General features: G+C 51.4%; 1 protein-coding gene across 2 annotated transcripts; it reads left to right on the top strand.

Annotated features, from left to right (window-relative positions):
- The first annotated feature begins 2,140 nt into the window (after window positions 1-2,140).
- On the top strand, window positions 2,141-20,824 carry Hdac11 (histone deacetylase 11). 2 transcript variants are annotated; one of them, XM_057770103.1, is made up of 10 exons: window positions 2,141-2,205; window positions 2,742-2,890; window positions 4,434-4,534; window positions 10,310-10,426; window positions 10,988-11,030; window positions 13,358-13,434; window positions 14,395-14,457; window positions 15,009-15,105; window positions 18,310-18,488; window positions 19,199-20,824. In XM_057770103.1, coding segments are annotated over exons 1-10 (1,044 nt in total). In that variant the 5' UTR covers window positions 2,141-2,203; the 3' UTR covers window positions 19,415-20,824. The 2 variants fall into 2 exon arrangements, with proteins under 2 accessions (XP_057626086.1, XP_057626094.1); XM_057770111.1 differs by lacking the exons at window positions 18,310-18,488; window positions 19,199-20,824 and adding an exon at window positions 17,457-17,846.
- Window positions 20,825-22,904: the final 2,080 nt, after the last annotated feature.

Raw genomic sequence — 22,904 nt, 5'->3', positions numbered from 1 at the left:
GTAACTATCTATAACTCGTACCAGGGGATCCGACACCCTTTCCTGGCTTCCATGGACACTGCACCCATGTGGTGCATAGACACACGTGCAGGCAAAACCCGGCATCCATTGTAAAAATAAAAGGTTTGTTCCTCCTACTCTCCATGGGTTTGGCCAGGGCTCTCGCCCTGTCTACTGTGTGCACAGATGTGACCCTGCTGCTGGGTGTTAGCAGATGTGCTAGAACGCTGTGACAGAGTCTCCCTAAATTCAACTGCTCAGATCACAGCTCGCACCTGTGACAGTGCTGACAGGTGGTCCAGCCTGCCATGAGAGCCTGAAAGGATCCTCACACTCCAGTGCTTCTCAGACTGCCTCCCTCTTCCTCAGGCACGAGGACAAATCCGAGGACATATCTTAGACAGACTAACTCCTCTCTTGGGCCTCAGCTCCTAGATGCTCTGACCCTCATTTTCCTGACCCAAGGCTCAGCTGTACCGCTTTGCTAAACCCCAGAGCAAGCCAGTACGCCGAGACGAGACCAGCTTCTCTGGCAGTATAATGTGTGGATTTTATTGTTGTTTGGTTTTGTCACTAAATTTTACACATTTATCCGCATCCCTGATATTTTATGCGAGTGAAACTGAGGCCAGTTTCACTCGTATAAAATGAGGACAGTTTGCCTTCCAGGGTTGTTTGGAGTTCAATATGCATGAGGCTTTTGGGACTGACCTGGCCCACGACAGGCATTCAGTAAGAGCTGATGTTATCTTTCGAGTCTCTCAGCTCCCCCAGAAGGTGGACTGTCCAGATCATCCCCTGCATCTCTAGATGTAGCAGTGAAAGTCCAGAGAGCTGATTCAACCTTCCTACGCCAGGATGCTGGCAAAAGACCCGTCTCGGTTGAATACAGGCTGGAGCCTCATGATAGATAACAAAGAGATAAAGAAGACTCCCTTCCTAGCTTGTAATAAACACCGTACCCTATTCCTGAAAAGGTCTAAAGCAACTTTGATTTATAACTTCATTGCCTTATCTACTATGATCCAGGTTCTTTAACTCCTAGCACATAGGCTCGGTCACATGATATGGAAACTCCCTCAAACTTCTAAGAACAAGAAATTACCTTTGTCCCCTAAACTGAAGGCGCTGGCTGTCTCCTCGGGCTCCACCCTAACACCACTGGCTAGTGTGCTGACTCTGGAACAACCTCACACTCCCAAGGGCATTTTCACAGTCTGTGCCATATTATTTGAGCACTAACAGCAGGCACACCGAAAGTGCTCCTCACAACTGTCCACGATAGAACTCCGCTGGCAAATACACGCTGTTGGTGCCCAGGCCAGAGCGCCTGACTTCAATCCCTGGCATCCACCCAAAGGCGGAGGGGGAAAATGGTCTGCACAGCGCTGCTTTCTGATCTACACATACACACTGGCACGCTGCCCCCACCCCCTAAAAACCAAAAAATGTTGTTGGTTCCCTTCACGTGACCCTGGAGCCCCTGGACTCTCAGCTGCCATTCTAGCTCCTGGCAGTCCTCTGGTCAGCTGCCTCTGTTTGGTTGATGGAGACAGCTGGGCCAACAGAGGCCCATTGTCTTTTCTTCTGGGCGGTATTGTTGGGGCTTCATCCCAGGTTCCAGCCACACGGACACCCCCACAGTCGGCAAACTTCCAGGGTAAGGATATAGGAGGAACTGAGACAGGAGAAATGAAATGTTCAAATATACAGAACTGTACCCTAAAGACGGGATTACCAGGCCTGTTCTACAGATAGGGAAACTGAGGTTCAAGGAACGTTATGACAAGTGGGAAGTGATTATACCAAGGTGAAAACGCCACAGATGGTACAGGAGTGGACGGCTGCACCCCAGGAGGAAACATGTATCGGGGATGGCAGACCCAGAACATACCCTCCACCTCCACACTGAGGCCAGAGGCGCGAAAGACGCAAAAATGCTCGTGCTCACACCGCCTAAGCTTATTTCTACCCTGGGAATGCGGGCGGAGCTGCGCATGACCACACCCTCTAAGCGGGACCCCATTGGATGCCTTTCCTTGGCCGGCGCGGGTCTGGTTGTCTGTGACGCAGCTGCAGGCCAGAGCTCCACCCCCAGTTCCCAGTGCCACGGAGGCGTGTTCTGAGCCGGGCCCGCCCATTGCACCCCTCCCACCCCTCCCCGTGCGGAGAGGCGGCCGGAGCAGGCAGGGCCGGCTGCGGGATGTGAGTGTGCGGGGTCGCGCAGGGGGCCAAGCCCGGGTGTTGGGGGTCCCCGTGGGCGCGGCGGGACGGGTGGGGCGGAATGGGAGACAGGGAGGGTGAATGGTGGGTCTCACCTCCCCAGGGCACCGCTGTGGGCTGCAGGTCTGCAACGAGGGCACAGCCTCCTGCAATCGCAATCTACGCCCTCTCCCCCGCAGCACATTTTGTTCCCAGCTTCGCAGATGCGTGAGCTGACTCGTGAGACAGCCACATTCCACCACCCTCATCCCGCCTTCCCCGGTGCAGGCCTTGGGCCTTGGCGCCGGCACCGCTGAATACACCTGGCACTGGCATGTGACCTTGGGCACACCTGGTCCCCAGAGCTGCTGTGAGGACTGTGTTGGAGGCGGGTTTAGGCAAAGCTAGTCAGGGCTCAGGGAAGAGCTGTTTTCATACTTGTTGGTGTTGTGACCTCCTGGCGTGAATGGGGAGGGGAAGACTGCTTTCCACAAGGAGGCCGCCCTCCATATCTGCGTCTGTCTCTCTGCACACTGAAGGCCGCACGCAACACAGCTGTACCAGCATGTACCAGAGAAACGCTGGCCCATCGTGTACTCGCCACGTTACAACATCACTTTCATGGGCCTGGAGAAGCTGCACCCGTTTGATGCTGGAAAATGGGGCAAGGTGATCAACTTCCTGAAAGGTAAGAAAGCCCCCTCCTGCCCCCGCTAGACTTGCATTTGCCTCCTCCAGCTCCCTATCCTTACCACCCCTCAGACTTGCATCTGCCTCCTCCATTTCTTCTCCCCATCCTCATCCTTATCTGAATTCAGCCCCAGACTGCCTTTTGCCCTGCTGTTAAAGGGCCTTTGCAGGCAGGCTGCTAAGCACAAATGGACCATGTCTCATAGTCCCTCCAGTTAGACCTAGTCCCCGTCTCCCTTGCTAAAAATCTAGAGCAGGTCCCCACCTCTGCATCGTGCAGAAAATAGTACAAAATTAGACATTAATAACACAGCCATTCTGTTGGGTTTGTTTTTGTCCCTCTGGTGGCCTTCTATCTATGGCAAGTGGTACAGCTTTCCCCTCGGCAGTAGGTACCAGCCTGAGCATCCAAAGGGAAACAGAGTAGAGAGCACACAGATGATGTGTCGTGTTGGATGCTAGCCTTGAGCATCTGTTGCCTGCACAAGTGGTTTCCTGCTGGTATACACTCTGCAGGCTGGACTCCTACCTCAAAAGAAGGGTCCTTTTGCTCCTGTTCCTGCTCCTGTTCCCCTGAGGATGAGGGAAGATGGGAGGCAGGACCACAGGGCAAGCTCTTTAGAGGCCCTGGCAGGAAGGGAGCTGAGTCTGGAGGTGTCAAAGGTCATGGAATGCTGTGGAAGGGAACACCTGCTGGAATGTGTGTGTAGAAGTAAATGGGACGGGTTGATTCACTGAAAATAGATCCTAGATTCTGATTTCTCTAGAACCCAGAACATCACAACCCAGTACTCTGGGGCTGTGCTTTCTCTTAGCCTCAGTTTCTTTTGTAAAATGAGCTGAGTTTTTGGTAAGCATGTTCAGCAGATACTAGACATCTTCAAGCCTCTCAAACATTCTGATGTCCCCTATACCAGCTACTCCTGTGTTTTTGCATATTTTTAAATGACCGAATCTTGGGATTTTTTTTAACTTAAATTTGTTTTAAAAGGAATCTTGTGTCATCAGTATGGGAAAAGGCAGTTTCACTTGCCATAAATAGAAGGTTCCAGCAGAAAGGCAGTGCTCTGAAAGCAGCAGTTGTTTGACTCTGGCTTGTTCTGTCTGTGAACCACTGCTCACCTTTGGTTAGCAAAGATCCCCCTTGAGCAAGGCTCAGACAGAGGCTGAGGAGAGGCATGATGTCTTAAGCCACCTGTTGAGGGAGAGTTGCTAAGAGCCTTTTCTCCCTTGAGAGCATTCCGGTTCCTTGTGCCACCTGCTTCTGGAAGACATCCAGTTGTACCTGAGTTCACCTGGTGATTGTCAGCAACACAGAAAATATGGAGACTGTTGTGTGTTCCAAGCTCAACACCTAGAGGCAGAGGACCTAGTCACTGGCCACACTGGCCTAGGGAGGCAGTCATTCTCAGAATACCCACAAGTTCATTGTGTGCTGAGGGGCCGCCAGAGGCCAGTGTGCAGCCTGGGGAGGGCCTGGGGGGGACACCTGGCCCTGAGAGTCAGCAGAAAGGGAGCAGGGGCTTGCTCTGTGGTTCCAGAAGAGAAGCTGCTGTCGGACGGCATGCTGGTGGAGGCGCGGGAGGCCTCGGAGGAGGACCTGCTGGTGGTGCATACGAGGCGCTATCTCAACGAGCTGAAGGTACAGTACAGGGATTTGTGGAATGTGGCCAGGCGCAGTGACTGGAGGAGGGGCAGCTTGGCCTTAGGGGAACCTACTCCTGCCCCTAGCCCAGGGAGACATGGGAGTCTCTAGTTCCTAAGATACGGAGGGACTATAGGAACGTGTATCTGTGGGTAGTTAGCTCCCCATCTTCAGGGTGTGTGAAAACAGGGAGGTGCAGACAGAACCCCTCAGAGGATTTGGGCATGTCAGTGACTTTCCGCCTGTGCCCTGGACAGGCCTCAGAGGCCCTTTCTGGGATTATTTTAGTGGGAGGGGGACACCAGCCCTTGTCCTGTCCACTGAGGCCACTTTACTCTGGCCTGTTTTTGGAGTGAGCTGAGATGCTAGTCTAAGAACTTCTTGTAAATGTAAACTCTTGGACTAACAATGGGTGTGAAACTCCCCAGGGTCCATCAGGGAAGATAACGACCTGAGTGGGAGGAAGGTGGAGGTGTCTGGGGTGAATTGTAGATCTTTCCCTCCCACGTGGGCCATGTGGTTGGTTGCCACACAGTAGGACCCAGCATGACTGCAGTGCCCGCTTTTCCAAGAGAAGCCACATGCTGATTATTAAATGATATTCTCAGATTTCTTTCTTTTTTCTATTTTTTTTTTTTTGCTTTGGGGTTTTGGGGTATGGGTGGTTTTCTATTTTTTTATGGTTGTTGGGATTGAACTGAGGGCCTCACACATGTTAGGCAAGCACCCTATCACTGAGCCATACCCCCAGCCGCCTACTCTGATTCCGAATGTGCTAACTGTAAGGTTCTTAAATCCCCCATGCAGGCCGCACTGGACTGCCACTGTCTGCCCATGGCTTCTTGGTACAAGAGGTCACTGCAAGCTCCTGTTGGGAGCTGGGTATTTAGTACATATTTATGTGGCAGGTTGGCGTGGGATCCTGTGTCAGAATCCATGGCTGCCAGCTCTCCCTGGCTGGGCCTGCATCAGGGTGCCATTGATTCTCTGCTTCAGAGTGTGGGATCCTTGGCCCCCAGGCTTCCTGTCAGAATCATCTTGAACTCAGGACTCCACAGAGGGCAGAAGTCAACAGGTCTCTTCACTCTGTCTGGAAAGACCTTGGCTCAGAAGTGGGCTGTACCTGCTCAAGGTCATTACTGGGGAGATTTGACTAAGCGTGGGGAGGACCCCTGTAGGCATCTGTTCAGGACCAGGGCCCCAGCTGCTGGCCTCTTACCCGGCCAACCATGGCCTGAGCTGTGAGAATTCTAGATGGGCCATGGCAGTGTGAGCTCACGAAAGATTGCCAGGAAGAGGCTGCACCCTGGCTCCCAGGAGAGAGGTGTGAGGCATTGGCCGGAAGCCCAGTGCCTGGCTGCCCTCGTTTCCTGGGGCCCAGACATGCGTGGTTAGTGCACAGCCCAGGAGCCTGGCCAGGAGTGCAGACAGAGAGGAGAAGGCAGGGGTAGATGCCCTTTGGACAGGAAAAGACCAAGCATGGGGCTGGGATCAGGCTGGGGCTGCTGGGGGGAGTTACCAGGATCCCACCCGTTTATAAAACCTTCAGGGAAACTTACAAGGCAGGCTGCCTGTCTAGTTTTGGTTCCAAAATCTGGAGGCAGTGTAGTCTGTGAGTCCCAAACAGAAAGTGAGACCAGAGCAGGAGGTCTTGGCTGTATCAGTGTAACATAGTGGTTCACCAAAATGAAGAGGTAACAGCACTGGGCTCGGAGCTCCCCGGTAGCCAGAACAAAGGGAGAAACAGAACTTTTATAATATACCAGGTCTTGTGTGGCCTGGCTAGCCAGCCCAAGGCTACATTGGGTCTGGCTAGCTGAGGAGGAAGCATGGATTTTATCCTGAGTACTATGAACAGGTTTGCAGCTGGGGAGTGATGGGTGAGGTGCTGCTGACACTCAGGTGAGACTCGTTATCTAGTGCCACAGCTCTCTCACCCCGTGTCTGCATCGTCTGTCCTTTTCCTCAGCTATGGACATCCCAAGCGGTGTCCGGCAGGTCCCTTCGGGGTTCCCAGAGTTGTTATTGGGTCTGTCTGTGGATGTTGTATACCCTTCTCCCCTGCTTGATCTACTCTGTGCACACATCTGCCCTGGGCTTCATCCCTGCGTAGCCTTCCATCCCAATGAGCAGGGCCCCCAAAGAGGAAGATAACATTGGTGCAGGAGCACCAACTGTGTGTGCACCCCAGGACTGGACCCATGACGGGTGGCATCTTGTCAGCATGAGCGCTGTTCCCTTCCTTGCTGTGAGCTCTAGGGCTGTGCCCTGGGAGCAGGTCAGAGCTGAAAGATCCTGATATCTGATGAGCCTCCATCATCACGTTCATAACCAGCATGCACTGTTCTGGGTCCTGCAGGGAAGGGATGGAAGCAGAGACCAAGTGACTCTCCAATGGAGAGCAGAGAAGGAACATAACTAGATGAACAGGTGCCAAGTGCTCACGGAAAGGGGAACAGCGAGGTAGGGTGTGGAGGACAGTGAGGCCAGCAGGCCTGAAGTGAGGGAAGGCAGTCTAAGTAGGAGCCACAAGTCCAAAGGCACTGTGGGAGGGAGGGAGGCAAACCTCAGGGAACCTGGAGAGCTATGGGAACCTGGGACTTTGACTTTGTTGGTTCTTCCCTTAAGATGCCCATCTCCCCTTTTCTTAAATAAAAATGTGGTTAGTTACATATGACACAATCCACCGCCTTAAAGCAGCATTTCCATCATCCACCATGTGATGTCATGATCACCCTGAAAGAAAACCCTGACCCTACAGAGCACTTGGTCCTCCCTGCCCTCTGCCCAGTCACCGCCCCTCTCTAGCGTGCCTCCACAGACTTTCGTACTTTGTACCTGACTTTGTACAGATGGAATGAAGCTGTGTGTGAGCTTTGGTGTCTGGCTTGCCTCACTGCACCTCACACTGGGCAGGTGCCATGCATTCTCCTTCCCAGTGTGGCTGGGATTCAGAGCTTAAGTATGCAAGGCAAGTGCCTTGTCACCGAGCCATGCCCCACGCTCCACATCCCTCTTCTTGGACCCGTAATACTCTACCACGTGGTGTGTCATCCATTAGTTTATATACATGTGAGTTATTTCTCCATTTTGGCGATCATTAGTAGTGTTGCTGTGGATACGCCCATACATATTTGTTTGGATACCCAGTCTCAGTTATTTGGGGTATACATACTCTGTTTCTGTACCACGAAAAGATCGAGCATAGTTACGAGTTTTGAGTGAATGAGCTTATGGCAAGCAAAAGCAAAATAACAAATAGCAGAAGTGAGTGAGCGAGCGAGCGAGAGAGAGAGAGAGAGAGAGAGAGAGAGAGAGAGAGGAGAGCTCAAGAAGACATCGAACCAGGATATTTTGATGCACAAAGCATTGAATTAACTTGTTTGGCAGTGCAAGAGAAGTAACAGAGCCCAGGGGTCCCTGTGAGTTTAGGGTTTTTTTTCCTTTGTGGTTACTTAATTTTATTTTCTCCATAATGAAGAGCAAACCTAGGCAAGCACTTAATTACTAAGCCACTCCATCAATCTCCCCCCTTTAAAAAATAACTTAAAAAACCTTTAATTTTGAGACAAGGTTGGTCTGAGCTCATGGTCTTCGACTTTGGCCTCCTGAGAGGCCCAGCAGTTTTGATTTAGATTGGATTGATGGTACCCCTCTGAAGGGGATAGACAAAGATGTCGTGTAGCCTTGGATAGTGACACACGTGTGCTGGTGGCAGTGTGCAGATCTGGTACAGCCTCTGAGCAGCGAGGGGAGGACAGGCCCCTGCAGCAGGCTCCACAGTTACACCCTCTTTCCAGACCCTGCTCTGCAGACAAGGGGGCAGGCGCGGAGGCGTACAGCCGGGGCAGAGCCCGGATTGACTTGGAAGCCCTGTCCCGACCTGCGTCCAGCCCGACCATCCCTAAGCCCTTGCCCTGACCAGTTAGTCACAAGGCATTGTGAGTGGGTTCTGCCTGAACAATCTGGCTGTCCTCTGGCTATCCTGCTGCACATCCCAGATAATCGTATCTGTCCCATGCTGTCCCCTACACACCAGTGCCCTTCTCAGTTGCTCTGTCTTCTGCTCACCCTGCCCTGTGTCAGTGCCACTGTGAGACCCGACATCCACTCACCCCCACTGTAACTACCATCTCCCTGGCCCACAGCCCACTCTGCCAAGCCCTTTCTCCCCCTTCTGCCAGAGCCACAGGAGGCCCCACTCCAATGTTTTATTCGGTCACCAACAGTTTGTTTGTTTTCCGGAGCAGTCCTATCTGATAAAGCTGTCATGGTTGGCACATCCAAGATCTGCTCCATCCCACCAGTGGCCATGGTGGCTGGCCAGCATTTGAAATACGCCTGAAGTAACTGAGGCATGAGATTCTAAGTAAACATATATTTTTGTTTTGTCCTTTGAGTCAGGGTCTTGTGTAGCCAAGGTTGGCCCTGTACTCCTTATTATTCTGCCTCTACGTCCCAGCCTGGGATGGTGGCCATGCACTACCATACTACCTTTAGCTCAATTGACTCATAAATATAGGAAAGAATATATAGATTTGGGTTCTTTGCTCTCAGCCCCAACCATCCATTCTCTAGAAATTTAGAGAATATTCTAAAAAGAATATTGCATCCATCTTAACATACAAATTTCTTGTTTTACTCCCTAAACCGTGGCATAAACTTCTCTCAGAGTGGTAATACAACCTGTGTCATAGGTAATCTAGGCATGATTTATGTATGAGGATGTGCCCAGGTTCCATATAAATATGACTCCATTACACATGGGCCTGGAGTCCCAGTGGATCTTGGCCAAGAAGTTGTCCCCTGGGGAAAGCAAGAAACAACTGTCTATAAGATAATAATAATTATTATAAAGTGGAACTCACCTTTAATTGAAACATCCAGGAGGCAAAGGCAGGCGATCTCTTTGATGTAACCTGGTCTACATCATACTTGGACATCCAGGGATATGTAGAGAGATCAGGTCTCCAACAAAAAAAGAACAAGGACAGTAGAGAGCGCCAGACACATCCAATCAGGCTTCTGCAATGCCCTGCAGAAAGGATTGGAGTCACCTGCTTGAAAGTGCAAGAAAAGCAACAAAGTAGCTCCCAGCAGCTGGATGTGGAGCTGGGGGCCCTGTGAGTTTTCAGTTCTGGTTTTGGTTTTCCTGTGTTTCTGAAAGTATTCTGTGTTAGGAGACCAGGTCATGAACGACTGGAGAAGCTTATTTAGCCTGCCCTGCTGTGCCCAGATTCTGTCATTCCTGAACTCAGTGCTTTGCCCTAAATTGCCTCTTTGGCCCAATGCCTGCATCTGGGGACTCTTGTTCACTGTTTACCTTTTGTAGATGTTGCCTTCTCCACAAGGCCCTCTCCTTCCCATGAAGATGGATCATTGCACCAGCTGGCTTGTTAGCCATGGCTACAAAGTGTCCCAGCACAAGACAAGACTTCAAGCCCACCTGCGTGTCTTACAGGTCCTAAGTACTTGGGAAGTGCTTGCTGGCACATGGCACCAGAGCCACTGTCCTGCTAGTTGCTGGGCAGTGGGGAGCTGAGAAACCACATGGAGGCTAAGCCTTAGAGCAACCTGCAGTTCTTTTTATGGACACAAGAGGGCAGAAGAGTGCCTCAGAACACCAACATCAACTTCATTGTGCTTAGATCAAAGCTGGGAGTACCAAGGTGGCTCACAGCTATCGCTCTCCAACAAAGATAGTATGCAGAGCAGGGAGCTGCCATGCCCAGGTCTGGCACCAAGTTTGACTTCCATGTCTCTTTTCCACAGTGGTCCTTCGTGGTGGCTACCATCACTGAGATACCCCCGGTTATCTTTCTCCCCAACTTCCTTGTGCAGAGGAAGGTGCTGAGGCCCCTGCGGACCCAAACTGGAGGCACCATCATGGTAGGCTGGGTGGGGTGTGCAGCTGCTGGCCCCCACCCCACTTTGCCCTGTAGTGTCCTTTCCCACCTAATAACAATTTGAGTTGTTGTGTGTGTAACCCAGCAGAAGTATATTCTGCGGTAGCACTAGTCACAGACTGGAAAGCTGGTCGAGGGACACTGTGTGTCTCAGTCAATGAGGTCTGTCCCAACCATGGCCATTGTCCTGACATTGTCACATTTTGTATTAACACTCACCCTGAACACCTGTGGAATTCAGCCACCTGCCTATGATATTTCCACAAGCAAACCGTCTCTTTTCCACTCGAAAGCCACAGGGAAATACTCAGTTCACCTCACTTGAATTTCTGATGTTTTCTTTGTAAAACCAGGAGGGCTGTCTGGCTCTTCCCCTCCGCCCCCCGTTGGCCAGATAAAATTTGCGGCTGGTCTTCTGAGGGATGGGGAGTGTGTCGCCTGGTTCCTCCTGTGACCTGTTCTTGTCCCAGAGCTGTACTGATGGAGTGAATGCATGCTTGCCTCAGGGTGAGGCCTGAACTCCTATCCTCTGCTTTCTCCAAAGGCGGGGAAGCTGGCTGTGGAACGAGGCTGGGCCATCAATGTTGGTGAGTAGTGGGGCTTCAGAATGGCTAGCCTGGTGGAGCTGGAAAGGGTGTGGGACAGAGGGACAGGAGAGCCCCGAGAGTCATTCAGTAGCCTGGAAGTGAGTATTCGGCCTTTTTGTTCCTGTGAAGCCCCGGCCAGTTTCTATCTGCTGAGGAATATTTGTTCTGAGAATGCCCCTGCCTAACATGTACTGATTTCCAATGATAGGGAGTCCTCTCCTACCCAGAGAGCCTGTGCCGTCCCTTTGAGAGGTCCTGGTCAGGTCCCCTGAGCATGTCTGTGTGGAATTAGTTGCCTCTATGTTGGTCTAGGCCAGTGGCTAGGGCTTAGTCATGTGAATGGATAGGCCAGGCTTGGTGCCAGCTCAGGGGCCCTGGGAGCTAGTGCTCCCCAGCTCCGTGGGCTCTTTGTGTCCCTTGCACGTCTGTCTTCACAGTCCTTGACAGCTGAAGAACCTTTTCCTTGGCAGCCTTTACTTTGGTGTGGTATTGTTATCTTGTGAGGAATTGAACATAGTGAGAAGGTGCTGGCTTGGGCACGGTCTATAGCGGACCCTGGGCCCTTTTTGTGAATTCTGCATGGTGGGGGGGGGGCATGTTTTTTTCTTGTTTGCATTATCAGGTGTTCAACATTAGACCTGGCATAGCCGTGGGGTTAAGATATCCAGTCACACAAACACTTGGGTGATTCATGCCCTGCGTGCCTTTAACATGGTTCCCAGTTCTTGAAGGGTCACTTCTACAATGGAAACTAGGGACTGGTCAAAGTTGACCATCTGAGTCCTGATCAAGCATGACTTTCACGGATGGTGCTGCCATGTGCTGGTTGTGTTCTCTGGAAAACTTGTTGGTCTTCTCTGTGCTTGAGCAGCTCATGTAAGAAGTACTGGTGAGATAGAGCTCTCTTCTGGGCTATAGAGAGGCTTCAGCAAGCTGGTGCCGTTAGGAGCCCCACGGGTAAAGCAAGCCCTTTGTCTGCATGGCCCCACTTCCACTGCTGGGGGTGGGGTAGTTTTGGATCCCCATTTTAGAAGGTTCCTATAATCCTAGGTCTCCAGGAATACAGGGGGAAGTAGCAGCTTAATAGCCATTCTAGCAGAAAACTTACAACAGCATCTCTTTGGTCCAAATCAAAAAGGGCTCCCAGACTGTGTCTCAGGGTTGGGGATGTCAGGGACAGCTGTGGTCAGCAGAAGGTATTCTTCCCAGTCTGTCCACCACTAGGAGAATCTGGGTCCAAGGCAAGCCTGCTAGAGCTGCCCCTTCCTGGCATGGGAGCTCAAGGGCAGCTGACTGAGGTAGTCTCTGTGGGAGGGGCCCTTTCTGTGGGGTGAGGTGGCTGTTGTGTTACAGCTCTGGAGGGAAAGACATCCTGACCTGTTGGGAAGTCAGGCTATACTGAAATTGGGGTGCAGTGGGGGATGGTCTCCCTGCAGGATGTAGCAATCCTGGTCCTCTCCTAGAAAGAGCAGCTGAGCTCTGTTGGGTCCCCCTAAGGGAACATCTTAGCCGAGCTCCAGTCCAAGATTTTCCTTCTTCTGCTTCTCTCAACTAAAGGGAAAACCCCTGTGAAAATGTAGAAATCTCGGATCAAGCGAAAAGTTACTTTTCCTGCTCCACTCCCAAGGGAGTTTCCCAGCAGATGTAACTGTTTCTGTTTTTTTCTACTCTGACTCCCTAAGGGAATGTCTCAGCAAAGGTTCTTCTGCTCCAAGAAGGCGGCAGATCTTCACTCAAAACTCTTCTAAGAAAGAGAAAGAGAATTATTTGGGAAGGAGGAGTCCAGGAAAGTAGCTGCTTCTGCCAGGGTGGGAAAGGACAGCCCCCAACTGAACAGGCAGAGGGGCTTCTTACAAGCAGAGTTTTCTCAGGGCTTTTCCCAGATTTTCTACTCAGGGCTTGGTTGCTTCATGTTCAGTTGATCAGGGACAGAGTTGGATCTGGTTTCTTTCACTGCCCCTTCTTAACCTTTTGGCTCTGTTGTCAAGGCTAAGGCATATTTCCTTCACTGGTTCTTGTTCTAGGACCAAAATGTGTTTCTTTGATTCTGGTTTCAGAGTCAGGATGTGTTTCTTAGGTTCTGGGTTCAGGACTAAAGTGTTTCTTTCACTGGCTCTGGTTTCAGAGCCAGGGTGGGTTTCTTCAGCTGGCCCTTTCACCCTGCAGATATGACATGGAGGTGCCTCTTGGCCTGCAGTGGTGACATGCCCTGGTGTTCTGTTCACTTGGCCAACTGGAATTCCAACAGGAAGGGGACGTGGGCATGGTAGGGATTAGAGGGCACTTGGCCCTGCCTCTGACCATTGCCACCCTCTGCCTTTCTGCAGGTGGCGGCTTCCACCATTGTTCCAGTGACCGTGGAGGAGGCTTCTGTGCCTATGCGGACATTACGTTAGCTATCAAGGTGTGTCTGAACCTGTGGTACCTTACTTCTAAAGTCCTCCCGTAGCTTCCCATAGCTTACCACACACTCCAGGGAAGGGAAGCAGGCTCACAGTGGGGAGGGGCCTCCTCATAGTGGAGAAGGACATCCCTAGCTGTTCAACCTGGCCAGGACTCAAACTGAGTCTGGCACATTCCTGCCACTAGAAACCTGTCTGTGGCAGGAGGGAGCCTCTGTTGGAAGTGGGAGGAGGGACAAGCAGGTTTCTGGACTGTGGACAGGAATAAGGGCATGGCTACAGGAGGGAGGAAAAAGAGGAAGGGGAAGAGGGGTAAGGAGACAAGAGACTCTGCACACCTGCTGTTGATTTCATATCCTAGCCTCCCCACCTTCCCTCACTGAACTCTTGAGCATTACAAATGAGGAGACTGAGTGAAAGGAGCTGGCCTAAATGGACGATTCTGTGGAACCTCTCCTCCCTCCCCCCACGTGTTCTCTGCCCAGTCTCATGCTGGGTGCCAAGCTATGGGGTCTCTGTTCTCACAGGCATGTAGATGGCTGTCAGTAGGCCTGGCTGTTAGAACAGGGCACAGGAGAACTTGGAAGGGTAGTGAGGGAAAGGTCTCCTCGAGGAGGGAAAGGCATCAGGATTGAGCATTATAGAATGAGTCTAAGTTTGGGGATTTAAATTCCATGACTATGGGCCTCATCTGTCAACCCCACATTTCCTGGAGAATCCAGGATTTGATCACCCAACTTTCAGGTTATAGTATACTGCCTGCCCCCAGATCCTTCCCTGACCAACCCCTGCCTCGCTGACACACACACACACACACACACACACACACACTTCTCCCAGCACCCCAGTGCTCTTGGGAAAGCCATGTCTTGCCCATTGTCCTTCTGACCCCTCAACCCCTTAGTCCTGAAAGGGCCGGGTCCTTGCCTGTCCGGTCCTCACATCTCTTCTCTCCCTGTCAGTTCCTGTTTGAGCGGATGGAAGGCATCTCCAGGGCCACCATCATTGATCTTGATGCCCACCAGGTGAGTAACTCTGTGGGAGCCCAAGGACTTTACCATGGTGAGAGTCCCCCTTCCAGTGTCCCTGGCAGCCTCTTTCTATCAAATGGCCCCACACTGTGGGGTGCCCTCCTTCTGGAAAGGTCCCAAGTGTGTTTCAGCCTGTTTAATCTGCTCTTAGTTTCCCTGTTGGCAGCTCAGTCCAACTAGGGTGGCAGATCCTCCTCAGTGCTCCTGACCTTGACTCCAAGGGGGCTCACTGTCTCCTGATGACCACTTGTACACCAGGCAGGAGACTCCTCAAAAGCCTCCACTGCTCTCCCTGACCGTTCTCTGCTCCAAGTAAACCAGTTCACACATACACAGCCCTTTACCCTTTGTTCTCCAGTCCCAGTTCCACCGAGGGTAGGGGCCAGATCCTGCCCTGTTTCGCAGAGAGGGTGAGAGACAGGGTTCTGCAGGTTCTGAAGGAGGCTGCTGGGTCATGTCTGCAGTGTGTGCAGCTCTGCTGTGTGACACTAGATCCCCCCTTCCTGAGAGCCCCTGCCTGAAGTGACAGTTGTGTCTGTCCACAGGGCAATGGCCATGAGCGAGACTTCATGGGTGACAGGCGTGTATACATCATGGACGTTTACAACCGCCACATCTACCCCGGGGACCGCTTTGCTAAAGGTAAGTTCTGCCCCACCTCTGTTTTCAGTGTGTGCTTGTATGGTTATGCCACCTCGTTTATCTCCAGTATTCCCAGGAAGTGGGTGCTCCCACTGTACCCACAAACACATGGAGACCTGAGAGAGTCACTCAACCCCCAAGACCACAGAAATCCATCCAGGAAATACACCCAAGGACTTCACAATAGAGATGAGCATAGATGGAGAGAGAGAGAGACAGAGATAGAGAGAGAGACAGAGAGAGAGAGAGAGAGAGAGAGACAGAACAATAGAAAACATAAAGGTGGCAGAAGTAAGCTCAGAAGATTTATGCCTTACATTTCTAGACTGCAATAAAACACCATGACAAAAATCAACTTGAGGGGCAGTCTATATTTAGTCCATTTTGAGGGTCAGAAGTCATGGAGGAATGCTACTTACTGACTTGCTCAGTTTCTTTTCTTAAACCCAAGGACTACCTGCCCGGGAGTGTTATCACCCACAAAATACAACACACACTTGACACACAAATACATCACCATTCAGCTATAGCCTTTCCTTTCCCATGTGACCCAGGATAGTATGTTAATAGTAATATCACCTTATCAAAATTCCCAACTTTTAAAAGCTCCAGTCTTTAAAGATTCAAGCACTTTAAAAATTCAGTCTCTTTAAAACATCCAAAATCTCTTTCAAAGTTTCTCTAAAATAGCCAAAATCTTTCCAAAATTTGAGTCTCTCTAACACTTCAAAGTTTCTTGAAAATATCTACAGTTGGGGCTGGAGAGATGGCTAAGAGGTTAAGAGCATTGCCTGCTCTTCCAACGGTCCTGAGTTCAATTTTCAGCAACTACATGGTGGCTCACAACCATCTGTAATAGGGTCTGGTGCCCTCCTCTGGCCTGTGGGCATACACACAGACAGAATATTGTATACATAATAAATAAATAAATGAATATTTTTTAAAAAGAAAATATCTACAGTCTGATAACTGGATTCCTATAAATTCAAAATAAGTTAAACACTTTTTTATTTTACTCTGAGAGGGAGGAACCAGGGCACAATCACAATCAGACCAGAGCAAAACCAAACTTGAACAGTGGAAGAAGTTCAATGCATCTGGGACTCACTACAACCTCTGGGCTCCGGAGGCCCAGGCCCTTCTCCAGCTCCAGCCTCTGCAGTATACACAGCTTGCATCCTACGATCAGGCAATCTCCATTCCACAGCTGCTGCTGACCTTGGTGGTCATGTCTTGGCACTAAGATCTTCAGAATTCTGGATTCTACACTGTGACTCCAGTAGCCTCTCCTGGCCTCTCTTCAGGGACCCTTATCCTGCCACATGGTGCCAAGCCTCAACTTTTCTCCATGGCCCCTTCATGGAGAAAAGATTCAGTACCAATCTTGCCTTCTAAGCTCCCACAGAAAAGCAGACGGAGCCATTGAGTAGTCAGTGGCTTCCCTAGCCCAAAGTTAAAAATCATTACAATCTTCCCAAAGTCTGTCACAGCAATACCCCCATGACCTGGTACCAAAAACGAGGGTAAAAAAACGGGCCGAGTTCAGTTTTCAGCTCCCATATCAGGTGGCTCACAACCACCTATCGTTCCAGCTCCAAGAGATCTGATGCCCTTTTCTGGCCTCTGCAGGCACTGTACTAATGCTATGCACCTCTATATGCTTATAATTAAAATATAGTAAAATATTTTTTAAAGCAGCAAAAATGGACTCAATGCATAACCCAAAGGCTCTGAGATCTGATTTGAAGTCGGCAACCTGCCCACTCCACAGGTAATGTACTCTCAGTCAGCCTTCTGTCTCGATGGCAGAATGCGTAGCATGATTTTGAAGAGGCCAGCACCATGGGTCAGCAGCACCCGTGGAGTGGAGCTGAACGACAGCTGGAGAGGAGCAAAGATTTGCCTTGGCCCATAGCTTTAGGTCCTTCTTATGTTGAGATGACCCTGTTGCTTTGGGCCTGTCATGTTATAGGGCACTGTGGCTGCACATGTGATAGGGCAAAGCTCACCGCATGATGGCTGAAGGCAAAGAGGCACACGAGAAGACATGGTCCTGATATATTACTCCCAAGCGCATCACTTCCTCCTCTTGGTCCAACCTCTTAAAGGTCCAGTCACCAGTAGTATCATAGGCTGTGAACCGGACTTGCAACAGATGGACCTTTGGAGGACATTTAAGATAAAAACATGGCAAGGAAAAAGAGAAACATGGCATGTACTCGCTCATATTTGGTTTCTAGCCATAAATAAAGGACATTGAGACTATAATTCGTGATTCTAGAGAAGCTAAATAAGAAGGTGAACCCAAGGAAAAACATATAAGCATCCTCCTGAATATTAACCTTCATCAGGCGATAAAAGAAGACAGAGACAGAGACCAACATTGGAGCACTGGACTGAAGTCTCACGATCCAAAGGAGGAGCAGAAGGAGAGAGAGCACGAGCAAGGAACTCAGGACCGCGAGGGGTGCACCCATACACTGAGGCAATGGGGATGTTCTATCGGGAACTCACCAAGGCCAACTGGCCGGGGTCTGAAAAAGCATGGGACAAAACCGGTCTCGCTGAACATATCGGACAATGAGGACTACTGAGAACTGAAGAACAATGGCAATGGGTTCTTGTTCCTATTGCACGTAATGGCTTTGTGGGAGCCTAGGTAGTTTGGATGCTCACCTTAATAGACCTGGATGGAGGTGGGTGGTCCTTGGACCTCCCACAGGGCAGGGAAACCTGCTTGCTCTTTGGGCTGAGGAGGGAGGAAGACTTGATTGGGGGAGGGGGGGTAATGGGAGGTGGTGGCGGGGAAGAGGCAGAAATCTTTAATAATTAAATAAATTAATAAAAAAAATAAAAAGCATTTGACAAAAAAAAAATACATGGCAAGGTCATTTATGCACAGTGCACCACTGGTTTTGCCTAAGCTGACTCTGGACTACTTGGAGCCTGGTCTTGAACGTGTAGGGTGTGTCCAGCATTGGTAGGGCCTGAGGATAGGTCTGTAGGCCCTCAAGGCCAACTGTCTCAGCTTTAATCTCCTGCCTTCCCTTGGGCACCCCTTTACCACTCAGCTTTGGTGATGTGAGAGGCCAGACTGAGATGGAGTCAGTCCTGCTACGGGCTTCAACAAGTCCCCACATCTTTCCCATCCTCAGCCTTGTTTTCCCTGCCTTGTACTCAGGGCTATTTGTGTCTCTTTCCCAGAGGCCATCAGGCGGAAGGTGGAGTTGGACTGGGGCACAGAAGATGAGGAATACCTGGAAAAAGTGGAGAGGAATGTGAGGAGGTCCCTCCAGGAGCATCTACCTGATGTGGTGGTGTACAATGCAGGCACAGACGTCCTCGAAGGGGACCGCCTTGGGGGGCTGTCCATCAGCCCAGCGGTACGTCCTGACATTGGGGACCACCTTGAGGATTCGCCCATAGCAGAGGTCACGTTCTGACTGTTTTAGTTACCTTATGCTGCTGTGATAGATTACCCTGATAAACATGGCAGCTTTGAGGTTCAGTTGGACTCACACACAGTTCCTGAGGGAATATGGTTAATCATGGTGGGGAAGGCATAGCAGCAGGAGAGCAAGGCCAGCCGGGCAGTCAGGAAGCAGAGAAACCACATTTCATGTGCACACAGGAAATAGAGAGAAAGAACAGCAAGTGGGGCCCAGTTATAAAATGTCAAAGCCTACCCACAGTGGTGGGCGTACTTCCTCCAGCAAGCTCTCCAACTAAAGGTCTGGAACCATCCCAGATAGCATCACCAGTTGGGGACCAAGTGTTCAAACCCATGAGCCTGTGAGGGACAGTTCATATTCAAACCACGACACTGACCCTAGGGCCACCTAGGACATGTATCTGTCAGCCCAGAAATCTTGATCCTGGGGGCCACTTTGGGCATTTGTCTATCTGCCAACTTGTGTGCCCTGGCCATGGTGGGGCAGGGAAGCCATGCTCTGAGGTTTGGCAGCAACAGAAAATATGGGCAGCCTTATGTCTGGAGAAGATGGGCTGAAGCAGCAGCAGCTCAGAGCAGGGCTAGACTTGGACACCATGGCAACTCGGGCCTGTCTGACCTACCCTTCCTGTCTTCCCACAGGGCATTGTGAAGCGGGATGAAGTAGTTTTCCGGTTGGTCCGAGCCCACGATATACCCATCCTAATGGTGACCTCGGGTGGGTACCAGAAGCGAACAGCCCGTATTATCGCCGACTCCATCCTCAATTTGCATGACCTGGGGCTCATCGGGCCTGAGTTTCCCTGCGTCTCGGCACACAGCTCCAACATCCCCCTGCTTCCTTGTGCTGTGCCCTGACGGCTACCCACAGAGCATTACCATACCTGTCCCCCACCCCGTCCACCCGCCCACCCGCCTGTGTTTGTTGCTGTGAAGACAGCTGCCAGTGAGCGTGGAGGGGCAGGAAGAGCAGGAACCAGCCTTGTTGGTGTCCGCTCCTCCACTCCCCACCAGGTGCCCGAGGGTCTCTGGGCCCTGGGGTGGAAGAGCTGAGTCCCAGGGGGAATCCCACGTGGGATGCAGGCAGGTCATGAAGAGTCAGGGAGGGCAGCTTAGCACCAGCTTTAGGGAGGGACCCCTAGGATAGGGCAGCCTGCTGTCCAAGTCATCTAGAAGACGGACCTTCTCTGACCTAGTTGGTTCACTCCCTCACTTCAGTATGGAGAGGGCCTGCTGGGTGATAGTGCCCATGGGTCTGAGGAAAGTTTCCATACCCAGCCTCCAGGGGGCGCTGGGTTCTCAGCCAACAGGCAGGCGGTCCTGGTAAGGATGTGGAGGCCTAGGGAAGAACACTGGGATTCTCGAGTTTGGGTTCCCTTCAGTAAATCAAGGTCCAGACCCGTATTTTTCCAAGCCCCTCTATGGTGATAGGGTGGGACACTGAGGATACCTGAGGCCCCTACTTTGGCAGCAATCTCCTCTGTTCAGCATAGAAGCAGATTTGGGGGGAACGCTTAGCTCAGTAGTGACCCTCCAAACTGAAGCTTTTAAGGGGCTGCTGACCAGGATGGAGAGGAGAGGAAGGAGAGGCCCAGCAGGTAGGGGTCATGTGGAGGCTGGTGGCCAAGCTAGTCCTAGGTGGGACTTCCTAGAGAGAGGGCAGTGAAGGTGACATTTAAGTGCAGTGTCTGCATAGACCCCGGGTGACAGTTTCCACTGGCCTCATCCAAAGTGCCAGTTTCCATCTCTGTCTGCGGCCCCAAGGTCTACTGCCCTCTGGCCATTTTACGTTGAAGGGGACAGCCAGGGCTCTCCATGACCTAGGCAGGAAAGCACCCACCCCTAGCCAGGCCGGTGATTGCCAACTTAACCAAAGGCACAGGGGTAGGAGGATGTGAGCCCACTGGGCTTTCTTCGGCCCTGGATCTGCCCCAGCTACAGGACTCATGTTCATTACCATGTGGGGTATTCCCACAACCACTGTGGTGTCCTTCATACTCCCTCTGCTGGAGTGGGGAGGATGCCAAAGCCACCAGTTGTCCAAACCACGGACCTGGACCAGATCCCACAGTACACCCCTCTGCCTTGGTCTCTCCACATCTGACTGGAGGTCTCCCCCAGGACGTTGGGGAGTGGTGACAACGCAGTTTGTCATGGTGGAGTTTCTGTCAGAATGCCATTCAGGCTCCAGGTTGTTTGTGTGTTCTGAGGTAGACAGGCCTGCCTCCTGAGGACCACTGGAAATAAAGATTCAAAATTCACCAATCCAGACACTTAACCAGGGTGGCTGCCCAAGATGTGTTGTTTTTTCTCTATCGACGGAGGCCTGTGGCTAGCACAAGTCCCATTTTAGCAGATAAGGAAACTGAAGCCCCAGAAGGAGGGTGAGGAGTTTGCCCCAGACCACATGTCTTTCGAGTAATAAGCAGGGTTACAACCCTGTTCCGTCAGCTGTAGGAGTTTGAGGCTCATCCATTCCAGGGGTGAAGGGTAGAAGTTGCTTACAGTCAGAGTAGGTGTGGCACCTCTGGTAACAAGATCACTGGGGTTGGGATCTGGGGAAGTGAGGGGTGACAGGCAGGCAGATCTGGGGTAGGATGGTGGCTCTGCACAGTGGAAGGGGCCCAGCTAGGGAAGTGGGTGGAAGGGTCTTACAGACCTGTGTTGTCCCAGGGCGGGTCTCCTGGCAGGCAGAGAAGACAGAAGAACGCGACAGCTTGTCAGAGTGACCAGGGTGCCCCAGTGGCACAGCTGGATGAGAACTGGGATGAAACCCCAAGGGGGCATGAGGGTGTGAGCGCATGGATAAAGGCTGGCACTGACAGAACTGCACAGGTGCTAGACATTGGTTCAGGGTGGCAGGATGTAACATTTTGTACCCATTTCATAGGTACAGGAACACAGGCAGAAAGGGGTTAGCTCTTTGATGAAAGTCCTGAAATGAAAGAGTGGGGATTTGAACCGAAGTCTCAGCTCAAGTAGTTTGCAAGCTATCTCCTCATTTGTATCATGGGGGCTACAGAAAGACTTGTCCAAATGCCTCCCGTAAGACATCATCCTGCTGCACCCAGCAGCATGTACTAGCGGAAGCATCCTGCCCACTGGAAGCAAGTGCTCAGATTTGGGGGCCGTGTAAATTGCCATCTGAACATTATCCCAGGGCAGGGCTATGATGCAGTTGGTAGAGAACCTACCTGACCTTCCTGACTCCTTGGACTCCACCCCAGCATTGGATAAAATGAGGGTGGTCTTACTCACCTGTAATCTCGGATCTCAGGTGGAGGCAGAAGTATCAGAAGTTCTGGGTCATCCTTGGCTACAAATCAAGTTTGAAGCCAGCCTGGGTTACAGGAGAACTTGTCTCTAAGTAAACAGAACATGAAATCATTGGATCTGGGCCTGTAATCCTAGCACTCAGGAGACTGAAGTGGGATTACTTGACAGTGCAAGGTAAGCCTAGCCTTCATGGTGAGTTCTCGGTTGTAGATGAGCCAAGTTTAGAGAAATAGAAATAAAGAATAAGAAGGAAACAACCCCAGGAGAACATGTAGACTCTGGCAGAGGCTGGCGGGCTGCTATGATCAAAGGCAGAGACTGGTTGGAGACCCCGGGGTCCTGGGAAGAGAGAACCTAGAAAGCCATAAGTCCTTGGCACCCTGGGCTCACAGGGGCTCAGATGCCATGCCCACATGTGACTCCCTAATACCGGATACTCTCCTGAGGAGTGCCTCCAACCACCCCATTTGTGAGGTGGAATCCTCTGTGCCCACCGGTTGGGCAAACTTTGAAGCTTCACTCACTACCAGAGAAGTCCTGTTGGCCTGTGCCTGGCTGTGGGGGCCTTGGCTCTGGCAGCCTCCTCCCTTGTGCCAAGCTGGCAGGGTTGGAGTAGCTGTGTGTGCATCTAGGAGGGTGACACAGGTGGCAACCAGAACCTGGCACAAAGCATGTGTTGCCTGGATGTGGCCTCCTCGGCCTCATCACCACAGACCCCAAGCACAGTGTCCTGCCTCCTACCAAGCTGTCTGAACAAGAAAGAATCTCCCCTCTGGAGTTAGCTCTCTTCCTTTGGGATAGGAACAGCAGTACCCAGCTGTAGGGGCCCTGACAGGGTACCCCAAATCTAGCCTAACAGGGCCTTAGTGGAGAGTTCAAAGACAGGAATGAATGCATCAACTTGCTTTCATATTCCCAGCCTCCTCTGCACCATTTTTCAGGTAAGAACACAGACATAAAGTAATACATTCATGGTCACAATCGGGCCACAGGGAGAGGAATGGACCCATGTCATCTGACCCTAACATGATGCCTTTTCTCATATCTGGTCCCCTGGCACAACATGTCTTGG

The sequence above is a fragment of the Chionomys nivalis genome, chromosome 1, assembly GCF_950005125.1.
Source record: "Chionomys nivalis chromosome 1, mChiNiv1.1, whole genome shotgun sequence".
NCBI classification, from domain to species: domain Eukaryota; kingdom Metazoa; phylum Chordata; class Mammalia; order Rodentia; family Cricetidae; genus Chionomys; species Chionomys nivalis.
The sequence above is the reverse complement of the archived record's forward strand: the minus strand, read 5'-3'. Positions and strand labels throughout refer to the sequence as shown.